The sequence below is a fragment of the Tursiops truncatus genome, chromosome 6 (assembly GCF_011762595.2).
Source record: "Tursiops truncatus isolate mTurTru1 chromosome 6, mTurTru1.mat.Y, whole genome shotgun sequence".
NCBI lineage: Eukaryota > Metazoa > Chordata > Mammalia > Artiodactyla > Delphinidae > Tursiops > Tursiops truncatus.
The window spans coordinates 108,085,561-108,099,573 of NC_047039.1; the positions used below are offsets into that span (position 1 = coordinate 108,085,561).

At 53.7% G+C, this 14,013-nt stretch overlaps 2 protein-coding genes across 4 annotated transcripts in view; both read left to right on the forward strand.

Moving 5' to 3' along the window:
- Nucleotides 1-43: 43 nt before the first annotated feature.
- Nucleotides 44-10,759, forward strand: COQ4 (coenzyme Q4). The gene is made up of 7 exons (XM_004311251.4): nucleotides 44-363; nucleotides 464-595; nucleotides 1,684-1,780; nucleotides 2,306-2,408; nucleotides 7,476-7,605; nucleotides 8,223-8,316; nucleotides 8,846-10,759. Exons 1-7 carry the CDS (start codon nucleotides 294-296, stop codon nucleotides 9,015-9,017), a joined length of 798 nt encoding a protein of 265 aa, XP_004311299.1. The 5' UTR covers nucleotides 44-293; the 3' UTR covers nucleotides 9,018-10,759.
- Nucleotides 10,760-12,151: 1,392 nt separating this feature from the next.
- The window catches only part of SLC27A4 (solute carrier family 27 member 4), a 36,240-nt gene continuing 34,378 nt past the window's right edge, over nucleotides 12,152-14,013 (forward strand). For all 3 annotated transcript variants that reach the window (XM_073806678.1, XM_033858730.2, XM_073806680.1), the window contains exons 1-2: nucleotides 12,152-12,343; nucleotides 13,664-13,830. In XM_073806678.1, coding sequence (XP_073662779.1) covers nucleotides 13,670-13,830 — 161 coding nt within the window. In that variant the 5' untranslated portion in view covers nucleotides 12,152-12,343; nucleotides 13,664-13,669. The remainder of the gene's footprint in view (nucleotides 12,344-13,663; nucleotides 13,831-14,013) is intronic.

Below are 14,013 nucleotides of genomic sequence, written 5' to 3' on the forward strand. Positions count from 1 at the left end.
GAAGGGAGTAGGGTCCGGAGCTGAACCCCCAAAGCTAGCGGAGCTTACTTGGAGACACTTTCTGGGGTTAGGTGAAACGGGGAGAATTTTATATCTGTGGAAGTAGGTTGCCTGGGTTTCCTCATACTTAGAGACCTTCCCTGTCCGTGCTATCTTTCCCGCATAAAAGGCCCTACTTAGCGCAGTAGGGATCGAGTCCTTGTGACTTCTCCGGCGCGTCGTCGCCAAAGGAGCTTGAGGAGTCGGCCTTGCCCCGCCCATCCTCCCTGGGAAGTCCTACAGTGCCCGCTGCCATGAGGACGCTGCTGCGCGGGGTCCTGCGCCCGCTCCGCGCGTTCCGAAGCCGTCCCTGGCCCGCTGCAGGCAAGTGGTGGGGCCGGGAAGGAGTGCTGGGGACCCGCCACGTCGCTGTCCCCCCCAACCCCCCCGCTCCTTTCACCGCGGCTGTTTTCTTTCCCCGCAGATGTGCCCCTTCGAGCCACGAGCCATGGCACCGGCCTGCTCTACCCCGAACACATCCCCACCTCCCCGCTGCAGAAGGCGCTGCTGGCCGCGGGCTCTGCTGGAATGGCGCTCTATGACCCGTATCGCCACGGTAAGGCAGCCCACGCCGGCGCGTCCTTGGGGCGGCTTGGGGTCTGGGCGCGCCCTTGCCTTGCCTTGAAAGCCCGGGGAGGTCCCGGACACTGTCAAAGCCTCCGTGTGCTTTGGGTAACTGGAGACTAGACTAGGCCAGGGTACCCAACCCTGGCTGCACCTCATAATCACCCGCAACATTCATAAAAATGCAGATGCCTGGGTCCCACCCTAAACTTACTCAATTCGAATCTGCCGGGAGTGAGAGAGGAGGGGAGGGGAGGGAGGAAGGGGCGTGGAATCTGAGCTTCTGCCTTTTTAAACTTAAAAAGTTTAAACTTTTTAAACTTCCTAGGAGATTCTGTCATCCAGCCACACTGAGAACCTCTGGATTAGATGATTTATGAGGGCCCATCAAATTATAACATCCCATTAGCATCTTAGATAGTGCATGGCACATAATAAATGCTCAATAAATGTTTGCTGTATGTTTTAATAGAGCGTTTTGGGATCCTACAGTGTTTTTCTCATCTCCTCCAGGATTCTTAAGTCTGGAAATTACTGTTACTCCTTCTAGTAAAAACGATAATGCTAACTGCTCACTGAGCCCTTGTTTTGCTTACTCAGTGTGCTGTTTTATATGAATGTTGTGATTGATTTTTCGCATTAACCCTATATGAAAGGTATCACCTGCGCTTCACAAATTAGGACATTGAGGCTTGGAAAGGTGAAGCAGTTTGCACACGATCACCTAGATAGTGATCACACCAGCCCTCAAACCCAGCACTCTCTGATACCAAAGCCTACACCCATCCATGGAGACATGGTATTCTGTCGTGATCATGGATGTGGAAGTGATTTATGAACTCTTTAGAGCACTGTGCTAACCAGAGCCATCTCACCCCATGAAACTAACAACCATAGTAGTAACTATAGATATATTGAGCTTTTACTGTGTGCCAGGTGATTCACTAAGTGTTTAACTTGAATCTTCATAACTAAGAGGTAGATACTCTGTTTTATCGTGTAGGAAATTAAGGCTCAGACCAGGTCAGGTAACTTACCTAAGATCATATTCTCCATTTGTCCCCATTTCTTTCCTTTCAGACATGGTTGCAGTTCTGGGGGAGACCACAGGCTGCCGTACCCTGAAGGTCCTCAGGGACCAGATGAGGAGGGATCCGGAGGGTGCCCAGATCCTGCAGTAGGTCCCAGCTTTGCCTGGGGGATTGAGGGCGTTCTTTGGGGATTCTGATCTCTCTGGAATCACGTTGTGTTCCTCCAGAGAGCTCTTCTTGATACCTTGGCCATGGATGATTGCACAGGCTGGGCACTGCCCAACTCCGTGGGTGCCATTCACATAGACACTGTGATGACCCCTGGGTAGTGCAATATGGTGGCCTCAGCCCAGTTCCAGCAACAGGGCTCTTGTGCCTTCACTAAGGTCCCATAACATATGCTGCCTATAACCCCCACCCCTCAGTGCTCTTTGTGAATACTCTGATCACATCTGAGGCCTGTTTACCTAAGGCAGGAACCATAGCCTTAGCTTGTGGTAGTCTCCTCAGTCCCTGCCACTGGCCTGGCCAGTAGTAAGTGCTCCATTAGGACTTGTGGCCCCATTGCTGCTCTCTTCCCTTTCACCTTTCACACCCTTGATCTAGTTGGACCTTTCACCTGCCTTTGCTGGTGCCCTCCCAATACCTGAGTCCTGCCTTCTGCCTCACAGGGAGCGTCCCCGGATCTCGCTGTCCACCCTTGACCTCGGCAAGCTCCGGAGTCTGCCTGAGGGCTCCCTTGGCCGCGAGTATCTCCGTTTCCTGGATGTGAATGTGAGTTTCCAGCTTCTGTGCATTTGGGAGTCACCAGGAAGGGGAGAGGAAGGGCACAGGAGTAACGTCCTGAGGAAGGAGGAGCCTGAGCTGCCAGCATGGGCAGGAGTGCCTTGCAGTCTCTTGCGCCAAGGCTTTGTCATTCTCTATGGGACAGGCAAATGGGCTGGGAACATCGCTGCGAGCAATTACACTGGCCAGCACTTATTAACCTCTTACTGCGTGCCAGGTGCCAGGCTCGTACATGATCTCACTGAATCCTCCCAACAACCCTGCCGAGTATGTTCTATTATTATCTCCTTTTATTTTTAATTATTTTTTTATAGATTTACTAATTTATATATATTTTTTGGCTGCATTGGGTCTTCTTTGCTGCGCACAGACTTTCTCTAGTTGCTGCGAGCAAGGGCTGCTGTCCATTGAGGTGCATGGGCTTCTCATTGCGGTGGCTTCTATTGTTGCGGAGCATGGGCTCCAGGCGCGCGAGCTTCAGTAGTTGTGGTGCGCGGGCTTCAGTAGTTGTGGTGCATGGGCTTAGTTGCTCCGCGGCATGTGGGATGTTCCCGGACCAGGGCTCGAACCCGTGTCCCCTGCATTGGCAGGCAGATTCTTAACCACTGCGCCACCAGGGAAGTCCCCATCTCCTTTTCATAGATGAGGAAACTGAGGCCCAGAGCAGTTAAACAACTTACTGATTTCACAAGCCAGTATTAATGGAGGCAGTATTCAAACCCAGATTATGTTCTTAACTGTTGCATTGTGTCCCCCTGTTCTAGAGACAGTGTCTTCCCTGGGTTTGACAAGTGTGGCACTCTCCAACCCCAGGCAGAGAGGACAGGGACTGGGGGGCAGAGTCCCATCTATCAAGGGACTCATTCATTTGTTCAGAATCGGTCATGTGCCATCCATTGTTCCAAGTGCTGGGGATACAGTGGCAAACTAGACAGACAATGTCCTGCCCTCATGGAGCTAATATTCTAGCTGGGGAGGTAGACTATAAAGCAGTAAAAGAAGAAAATTTTCATATAAAAATTCAGGCAAAATATTTATTTAGTACTGTTCTAGCGGGTGGTGCTGTGAGGACAGCAGTCAACATGATAGAGGACGGGGCGGAGTGGGGGTGGCAGGTGGCCACTTCTAACAGGGTGGTCATGGGAGGCCCTGCTGGGGAGACTTGGAAGATGGGGAGGAGCCAGTTTTGAGGAGAGATGGGGAACCGCATTCCGAGCAGAGGCACTGGCAAGTGCAAGGCTCTGTGTGGTTAGGAAAAGGAAAACTGTCCAATGTGGCCAGTATGACCTTAAAGGAGTGAGTTGGGGGGAAGCAGGCAATGGGCTGGGAGGTCAGCCTGGCCCAGCCAGACCCTGCCTGCCACGGGAAGTGTTACCCGAAAACTGTGTTTGCCTCTTGGTGGATGCTGAGCCAAAAGAAACAATCAAGCCAAAGATGGGGAGAAGGAAGGATTTATTACTTGCAGCAAGTAAGGCGAACACTGGGGAGCTTTCCCAAAGCAGTGTCTGTTAACAGCAAAATTGGGGAAGTTTTAACCTAAGGGTATATGCGTATTTATAAAGGGGCTTGAGCAGAGGAAAATTCAGCATAGAATTGGGGCAGAGGTCAACGAAGTCCAAGTCTTAGTTGATTGAAGTCAGGAGGGTCAGGAAAGGTCAACATCATCATTTCTTAGGTACTGACTAGTCCGGGATCTTAGCATGTAGTTACCATCCTCCATCTGGGTGTGGGCCTTAGTTCCTATAGAAAAGCTTAAAGATACACATCAGATTGTTATGTATATTCTTTGAGGAGGAACGAGGACACTGTTTTATTGCTGAACTATTGGGGGTTTTTTTTTCATTTTTATTTTTATTTTATTATTTATTTATTTATTTTTGGCTGCATTGGGTCTTCCTTGCTGCACACGGGCTTCCTCTAGTTGCGGCGGGCGAGCGAGGGCTACTCTTCCTTGCAGTGCACAGGCTTCTTTTCGCAGTGGTTTCTCTTGTTGTGGAGCACGGGCTCTAGGCACACAGGCTTCAGTAGTTGTGGCACACGGGCTCAGTAGTTGTGGCTCACGGGCTCTAGAGCACAGGCTCAGTAGTTGTGAAGCACAGGCTTAGTTGCACCACAGCATGTGGGATCTTCCCAGACCAGGGCTCAAACCCGTGTCCCCTCCATTGGCAGGCAGATTCTTAACCACTGTACCACCAGGGAAGTCCCTGAGCTATTGTTTCTTGACTGCTCTTCCTCTGTTCCTGCATTCCTTTATTCCTTGAAGATCATTAATTACTGAGACCTGTTGAAGGGCAAGCATTGTGTCTAGGCTTAGGTCACAAAATGGCTTAGGTCAAAATGGCTTCTCTAATGTCAAGAATGCCATGCCTCGTTCTTTTTCTCCAGGGATCCCCTACCGTATCTGCTTAGAGACAGAGTCTGTATTTTGTAATAGAAGCAATAGGAAGCCATCGAGGTTTCGAGCAGGGTAGTAACATGATCTGATTTATAGAAGGACCCAAGGATACAGCAGGGCACCTTCCCTGTCCCTTCCCCTCCCTGCCCCAACACAAATACTTCCCATCAAAGCGCCTCTGTCGAGTGGCTCTCCAGTCCAGCTGCAGGAGCCAGCCAGGCTGGAGGAGGTGAAGGAGTGAGCAAAGGTTGCTCTAGAACTGGGTTTCTCAGCCTTGGCACTGTTGACTTTGGGGGCTGGATAATTCTTTGCTGTAGGGCTGCCCTGTGCATTGTAGGATGTTTAGCAGCATCCCTGGCCTCTACACACTAGATGATGGTAGCATTCGCCCTCCCAAGTTGTGACAACCATAAATGTATTCAGACATGGCAGATGTCCCGTGGTGGACAGTTGAGAACCCCTGCTTTAGGAGATTATTGTCCCTGAGAAAATAATCTGTTCCGCATACTCTCCTAACACTTGCCTCTGCCCCATTTCATACCATCACCCGGAGATTTCACCAAGATGCAAGTTTATTTCATCAGTGGGAAACCCACAAGGGTGACCTGCTCCAGGTGCCACCCAGGAATGGAGAATCTTCTGAAGTTCTCCTAGAGCCTTTTGTCCTCTTGTTGTGGAGGGTATGGGACTGCCAAGGCCCCCCTGGGTTCGCCTTGTTCAGCCACAGCCTTAGTTGTGGTAACAGCCCTAGAGACTGTGACACTTCTGGAGCCTGGAAACCAGCAGCCCACACACCGTAAAAGAACACCTTTGTCCCAGCAGAGCTTTAGATCAGAGTTCAAGGTGAGGCCACCCTCCCTGAGGCTGACTCAGAGGGGTGGGTGGTTGTCCTTGTGGCATCAAGATTACGGGCATGGGCTCTGGCGTAGCCTGAGTTAGAAGTCTGTCTTTCTTCCCAGCTTTAAAGCCCTGGGCAAATCATTTGACCTCTGAGTCTCAGACTCCTTATCCGAGGTAAGGAAACCTCATGTTTATCTTCCAAGGCACTTATATGGCTGATTAATAATGGACGCTAAGGCGACTAGCTTTGGAATCCAGCAGGCTTTGTTTCGAATCCTGACTCAGCCACTTGATTAGTCAGCTGTGTGAACTTGGGCAAGCTGCTTTATATCTCTGAGCCTCATTTTTCTTATCTGTATCTGAGGCTCATAACAGTATCTACGCCCAGGTGGTCTCAGGGATGCAGAATGACGATATGTGTAAAGGACTTCATACAGTGCCGGCACATAGTAGGTACTCAATAAATGTAGGCCGTCACTGACCACCTTCAGCTTCACACAGCAGGTAGAACTCTGTAGAAGAAATTAGGACCTGGGACCCAATGAAGTCACAGACACAGACCATGGCACAGGGCCAGCAGCCCCAAGCAATAAAGGCATCAAATCCCTTGGCCTCTGGACAGGCTGAGGCCATGCTTTGGCACTAGGAAGACCAGGGTGTCCCTACTGTGCATAGGTGCTGCCAAGGACTCAGAGAGGGTGGGTAAAGGAGGACAGTTGCCATCCCTACCTGAGGTCAGAAAAGTGCCTGGGGCTGGCCTTTTACTCCTGCATTTAAGGTATGTTTATTCATCCAGGCCCTGGAGATAGAACAGTGAGCCCCCGTCCTGTGCATCCTGTGCTGCTGACAGCCTGCTGCAACACTCTTCATAGCAATAGTGTGTAAGCCCCATAGGTAATCTGCTGCTAGCAGATAAATAAAAGCAAATAGAAACAGGTGGAATTAATTTCAATAAGATATTTTGTTTAATCCAGCATACGAAAATGTCATTTTAACATGTAATCAATATTTTTAAATTATTGAGATTTCACATTATTCTCTTCATACCGTCTTCGAAATCCAGGGTGCACTTTACATGTACAGCACATCTCAGTTGGAACTTGTCACATTTCAAGGCTCAGTGGCTGCCATGATTGGCTGCTGTACTGGACAGTGCAGGTCTAGACGAGAGACGTTAACAATCACACGCACTAAACGTCACGATACAATCATGTCGAATGCCACAAAAAGGTACGGGTTGCTGCAAGAGACCATAAGATAGGTAGGAATTGTCAAGGTGAAGGTGAGGGGGGAGGGAAAGAGCATCCTAGGCTGGGAGCAGCTCATCTGACGAATTCGGGACTTTGGGTGCCTCTTGTTTTTTCCCCCCCATTTTATTTCTAATTGTGGTTTTAAAAAATAATAATAACCTAAGATTTACTGTGTTAACCATCTCTAAATGGGCAGTTCAACAGTGTTAAGTATAGTCACATTGTTGGGAAACCAATCTCCAGAGCTTTTTCATCTTGTAAAACTGAAACTCTATATCATTAAACAAACAACTCCTGCTTCCCCCCACCCCACCCCCAGGGGTTTCTTTGCCATAGATTCCAACAGGGTGTGTACATTATGTGTGAGTTGGGGTAGGCAAAGGGGGCGCCAATCCACCATATTCCCTGCCTGAGGACTCCCCTGTCAGCAGCTATGCACAGAAACAAAGTCCCCAGAGATTTTTGGTGGGGTTTGAATTTGGTGGGTGTGGTTGAGAGTCAAGGAGAGGCTGGCAAATTGGACCCTGGGAGCCATCAGGAAGGGGTCTAGGGGAGGTTCATGGTTGTCAGAGGGTCTCCCCAGACACCAGAGCGCCCACCCGGTTCGTGGACAGTGAGGAGCTGGCATACGTGATGCAGCGGTACCGGGAGGTGCACGACATGCTCCACACGCTGCTGGGGATGCCCACCAACATCCTGGGTGAGTGCCAGCCAGCCAGCTGCTGAGTGCATCTGGAGTGGGCGTGGGGCATGGGTGGGGCAGGGCGCTCCGGCCAGGCCAGCGTGTCTCCCAAGTCTGTCTTCAGGGCAAGGGCAGGGCACACCTGTCCAGCCACCCACCAATCAGCTGGCCCAGTGCCTCATTGTTTGCTTTACCCGAACATCTTGGTGCACCTGTGCCGCGCATCCCCTATCCTGCATCCCCACTGCCTCTTACGGCTCCTACACTGATGTAGCAGCATCCAAACACCAGGGCTCCCTGCCCTGTTCCGGTTGTTAGCTCCCTGCGCTCTGAAGCCCTCAGCAATTCCCTAAGGCTTGGAGTCCTCAGCCTGGCTTTCGGAGTCCTCTGCATTCTGACCCCAAGCTTCCTTTCCAGCCCTTATTTTTCCTTCTGCTCTTTCTTGCACCCTCTCCCCAACCCCAAGCCAAGTGCCCCAGGGCCCAGCACAGGCTGGGTCTGGGCACTGCTGACCCCTAGTAGAGATTTGGAGCAGAGCAGATGCCTCACTGTGTCCTGCCCTGAGCGGCAGCGTCACTGGCCTCTCCTCCTGGCCCCTGCTCACCTCCCACCCCATTCCCCACCCTGCCTGCCAGGGGAGATCGTGGTGAAGTGGTTTGAGGCTGTCCAGACCGGCCTGCCCATGTGCATCCTGAGTGCACTCTTCGGACCGATCCAGCTCAGTGCCCGGTAAGTTCTCAAGTGGTGAGGGGTCAGGGGAAGGCTCAGGGCTCCAGGAAATAGAGAAGAGCCCACAGCCTTTCTGAGCAGCCCCAGTGGTTCTCAGGAATCCAGGATGGGAAGAATGGGGCAGAGAGGTGAAACTGGCCTGGCACAGGGGCTCCAGGACTATGAATGAAGCCTGGACGTTTCATAGGACTCTAGGGTCTTTGGGGCCAGGCCTCAGTATCGGGTGAGAACAGTAGAGTCAGGGAACTGGGGGGGCCAGGGGGATGCAATCTGGCGTTAGTTTCTGGAGTGAGGTAGCCCTCGATTTAAAGCTGGGCTTTGGCATGTTCAAAATGTGTGGTTTTAGGCACAGGGCTTTACCTCACTGAGTTTCTGTTTCCTCATCTGAAAAGTGGGGATAGCAACTACCTCCTTCTTGGGTCTGTGTGAGGATTAACTGAGAAAATGCACATCCACTGCAGGGAACGTGGCGTGCCCAGCACTCAGGACCTTATGTCTTTTGTCTTCTTTTTCCTCTGCTGCCCTACAGAAACCTGCAAGTGCTGGTCTCGAAGCTGATCCCATGGGCAGTTCAGAATGCGCGCAGAGCCCCGTGTGTCCTCAACCTGTACTACGAGCGGCGCTGGGAGCAGCCCCTGAAGGCTCTACGGCAGGAGCTGAGCATCACAGAGCCCCCCATGCACGTCCAGGGCCCAGCCTAGGCCCTGAGCCCCTGAGCCGGAGGGCCTGGCCTGGCTCCCAACACCCCACCCATGCTTCCCCTGCGGGTGGAGCGCTTCTTTGCCATCACCTTTGAACACTGACCCTTGGGCGCCACTAATCATAATTTATCATAACCACTGCTCAGTGGCTTTGAGGGCCAACTCGGGAGGGAGCAGGCAGTGGTGGAGCTCCTAGGGGAGCCAGGAGCTGCCCAAAGAGAACTGAAACAGGAGGGAAGGGGGCAGGGCACAACCTTTGAAAGAACAACAAAGCCCGAGGACATGACATAAACTGATTAAAACCAAATGGGTCCAAGATGGCGGACAAGTCAACTTCCACTAGTCCTTGAGCTTCAGTATATGCTCACTGCAGCACGTCATCAAGCTAAGTGACACACCCCCAGGCGCCATGACAGTTCCAAGGATCCATAATGATCAAAAAGTGGGCTGTGGCCCAATTCCTGGAAATCCCTGCCCCCCCCCCAAAAAATAGCTGGAACACTCCCCCCACTCATTAGCCTATGAAATCACCCACCCCTGTAAAAACTGGCAACCCACACACCCTGGGGCCTTTCTCGCCTTCTGAGGTGACCCACGCTCTGTCTGTGGAGTATGTGTCTCTCTAACTAAATCCACCTCTTACCTATCACTTTGTCTCATTGAATACTTTCTGCAATGAAACATCAAGAACCTGAGCTTCATTAAGTCCTGAAACCAGGTGTGTGATCTCAGTTGGAAGAGTGTGGGTTTTGGTCGGGTTCGAGTCCTGGCATGTGAGTTCAAGTTCCAATCTGAGGTGCACGGTTTCAGAACCATGTATGCGTAGGAATCAGTTGTCTAGGCTCATGCCCAGATGGCTCAGGTCCACAACCCCTGTTCCCAACCCCTCCCTGCCAGCCAGGGTTCTCTGGGTGCCAGGCTGGGGCTCTTCGCAGGAGGGAGGGCTGTACCCAACTCCCAAGGCCTGAGAAGAGGGAGGCAGGGGGAGAGGCGAGTCTCTGCTGTCTGAATAAAGGCTCCCATCAGGTCAAGAGTCTGCTTCTCCTGCCTTTGCTTCTCCCTGACTCTGGCAGCCTTGGGCCTTCGAGCACTGAGGGCAGATGTTCCCTCCAGCCTGAGCTTCTGCTGCTTGTCCCTTGTCTGGTCTGAGGTCGGGCAGACTGGGATTCAAATTCCCCACTCCTCCTCCGCTTTCTAGTTGAGGGACTTAGGGCAAGTCCTTTCACCTCTCTAGACCTGTTTAATCATAAGTAAAAGGGGGATGAAACAGCACCCACCTCCTAGGGTTGCTGTGGGGGTGTGTGAGGTGATGCCCAAAGAAAGGGCCCAAGCAGGAGCTGTTTTATGGTGGGTTTTTTTTTTTTGGCTGTGTTGGGTCTTCGTTGCTGCACGTGGGCTTTCTCTAGTTGCGGTGAGCGGGGGATACTCTTTGTTGCGGTACCCGGGCTTGTTATTGTCGTGGCTTCTCTTGTGGAGCACGGGCTCTAGGTGCGCAGGCTTCAGTAGTTGTGGCACGTGGGCTCAGTAGTTGTGGCACGTGGGCTCAGTAGTTGTGGCTCACGGGCTCTAGAGCGCAGGCTCAGTAGTTGTGGCACACGGGCTTAGTTGCTCCGCGGCATGTGGGATCTTCCCGAGCCAGATTTTGAACCTGTGTCCCCTGTATTGGCAGGTGGATTCTTAACCACTGCGCCACCAGGGAAGCCCTCTTTTTTTGAAAACAAAATAAATTTATTTTATTTATTTTTGGCTGTGTTGGGTCTTTGTTGCTGCGCGCGGGCTTTCTCTAGTTGCGGCGAGCAGGGGCTACTCTTCGTTGTGGGGCGCGGGCTTCTCACTGCGGTGACTTCTCTTGTTGCACAGCATGGACTCTAGGTGTGCGGGCTTCAGTAGTTGCAGCATGAGGGCTCAGTAGTTGTGGCTTGTGGGCTCTAGAGCGCAGGCTCAGCAGTTGTGGTGCACTGGCTTAGTTGCTCCGCGGCATGTGGGATCTTCCCGGACCAGGGCTCGAACCCCTGTCCCCTGAACTGGCAGGCGGATTCTTAACCACTGCGCCACCAGGGAAGCCCCAAAATTTCATTTTTAATTCCTATAAACATACCCTGAAAACTGTCCTTCCTCATTTTTAAGGACTTTGACTGGACTAAGGGATTAAGGAATCTATTTAAGGACAAGTGGCAACTGTGGATGCCCAACGTGTTTGATTATCAAGGAACCCAGTTTTCAGAGGTCCAGAGTGACACAGTGGGTGGGAAGTTGGCAGATGGCCCAGAACTGGGTGGCATGACAAACGTGGTCACAGCCCTCAGGATCCAGACCATTCAGAGGCCAAAGATACATACGGGTCTCCAGATCCGTGCCCTTCGTGCCACCAAGTGTGCCGGGTTGCTTTCAAGAGACCAAGGATGGGAAAGGGTTCCTACGCAGCAATCCCTACACCAAGTTTATTGCTGTCCCAGAAGCACAGGTGCCAGTCTGAGGTCTGCAGGAGCCTTTGGGTCTTCTGAACCTTGTGGCCTTGGAGGCCGTAAAATTTCCGAATGGAAGTGAAGGAGGAGCTGTCAAAATTTGACTCTGTGGGACTCGAACCCACAACCTTTGAATAACCACACGAGGCCAGCTAGAAGTCCAATGCGCTATCCATTGCACCACAGAGCCAGTTGCTAGATTCTTCACACCCGACTCGCCTCTGCCTGAAACAGACTTTTTAGCGTTCTTCTAGGTGTGGCGCCGGGCCTTTGCTGAACTCTGCTTGGGTCCGGGCGCGGACTCCAGATTCCCCGCCAACGGTGCGGTGGGGGTGCTCTCCCCCACGTCCGGACGCCCAGGGATTGGGGGTCGGGGTCCAGGCAGAGCCCGCCTGCCTCCTCACTGCCCCGGGGGCCTCTGCTGTCCGGCGGGGCTGCGCGGCGCGGACTACAACTCCCAGCGTGCCGCGCGGGGCGCCGCCAGGAGCCGTCGCGCGCGTAGGACGGGCTGGGTCGGGCGGCGTAGGGCTCGCGGAGGCTGCGCGGCGTTGCCAGCTCTGCGGCGTGCTCACCCTGGGCAAGGCGCGGCAGGCGGCGGTGCCGGCAGGCGCAGCCGGTTTGGATTGCGGGAGGCGGGCGGGAGGCGGGCGGGAGGCGGGCGGGAGACGGGCAGGGGAGGAGTCCCGCGGACGGGCGGGGCCGGCCGAGCTGCTGGGCCGTGCAGGGCGCAGAGCCGGGGAAACGCTGCTGAGACTCGGCTCTGTGCGCCCAGGAGCGGCTGATGCTCCTCCGCGCTCCCCACTCTGCTACAGCAGCCGGGCCGCATCTGGACTGCGTGCTCCGCGGCGGGGCCGACAGCAGGTGAGCACAGGCTAGGACAATGGGTCCCCGGGCGGGAGAATGTGCCCGGCCGAGTCCGGGGAAGGTGGCGGTACCGGTCTGGGGTGGGGGGCGCGCCCTGCTGCTCTGTCTCCTTGCCGGGCGCTCTGCTACCCTGGCTTTTCTGGGGGTCAAGGCGGTCCGCAGTGACCCGGGATCGGGGCCCGGGAGATCTGGGCATCCCGTTCCCTCCTCGTCCCATCCCCCAGCTTTCCGGGACGGGTCCTTGTCTTTTGCCCTGGCGGGCTCTGTTAGTCCAGAGGTCTGAGGACCTTGGAGACCCTTGGCATTGGAGTTGGAGGCGCTGGTTCGTCCCCCTCCCGGCTTTTGCTTTTCGTGTGGAGGAGGGAGAGATGGTGTAAGGGTTCCCTGTGGTCCAGACCATGTCTTCGTCCTGGCTTGGAGAATCTCAGGCTACCTCATAGACGTGACCTTCAGCCCCTCCCCAGGAACAGGAGAACCTGAAGGAAAACAGTCCCATCTGCTGCCCCTTGAGCAAGTCTGTAAAGCACCAGGAATAGAGTCCAAGAGTCCTAATCTCAGCCCTGCCAGCCGTTCCTCTCCCCTTAAGCCCCAATCCCCTAAGATTCATCTGAGTGGCTTGCTGAGTGTGTTTGTGGGGGTGACTTCAAGCCCCTCTTCCTCTCCCTCAATCACCTTTCCCTTCTGTGCGGTCACCTCTCAGGCACCTCCAGGCTCTCACCTGTTTTCTCCATCGCCCTCTGTGGGCCAACAGAGGCATGGCACTGCCTGGACCTATGGGCAGGGACTGAGCAGGGCCCCTTCTCAAGAAGTTGCCCCTTTGGGTGTTGTGGCTTGGCCTGATCATCCACAGAAACTCCGTAGGTCTCTGGGTGGGGAGTCGAGCCCGAGGCACTCAAGTCCATACCCGCTTCAAGGCATTTTGGTTGGGATCCTGGATGTCAGGAGAGTGGACTGTCTTCTTTTGGTTGGAAGGGCCTCTGAGAGCAATTCTCATTACACCCATTGCACAGAGGGGAAGACTAAGGACTGAAGTGGGAAAGGGACTTGCCCAAGGTCATTCAGAGAGTCATAGGCAGAGATGGGACTTAGGGGCTAGAACCCAGCCTCTGACTCTCAGCCCTGGAACTCCTCACCTCAAGTCCCATGCCTCTAGCCTGACCCTTCCCGACAGCCCCAGAAAGGGACCCAGTCCTCGGCTACCCTACTCAATATGGCCTCACTACAGGTTAACCCTTTGAGATGATAGTGGCCTGGTTGCCCAAGCCAGGAGGTAGGGGATCCAGGCATTTGGGTCCACTGACTGCCCTGTGCCCACAGGCCACAATGCTGCTTGGGGCGTCTCTGGTGGGGCTGCTGCTGTTCTCCAAGCTGGTGCTGAAACTGCCCTGGACCCAAGTCGGCTTCTCCCTGCTCTTCCTCTACCTGGGGTCTGGCGGCTGGCGCTTCGTCCGAGTCTTCGTCAAGACCGTCAGGCGTGATGTCTTGTGAGTACCTGGTACAACCCTTCCTGGGTTTCCTACACTATGCTGGGCTCCTAATCCCCCAAATCTCCCCAGGCCAGACCCTATGGTCTCTACCAACACAGGGCACCCAGGCCCCAAAGGAGCAGTCTGTGTTCCACACCCTTCCCCTTGCAATAGTATGTGGTACCTCCGTTGCCAAGGTCA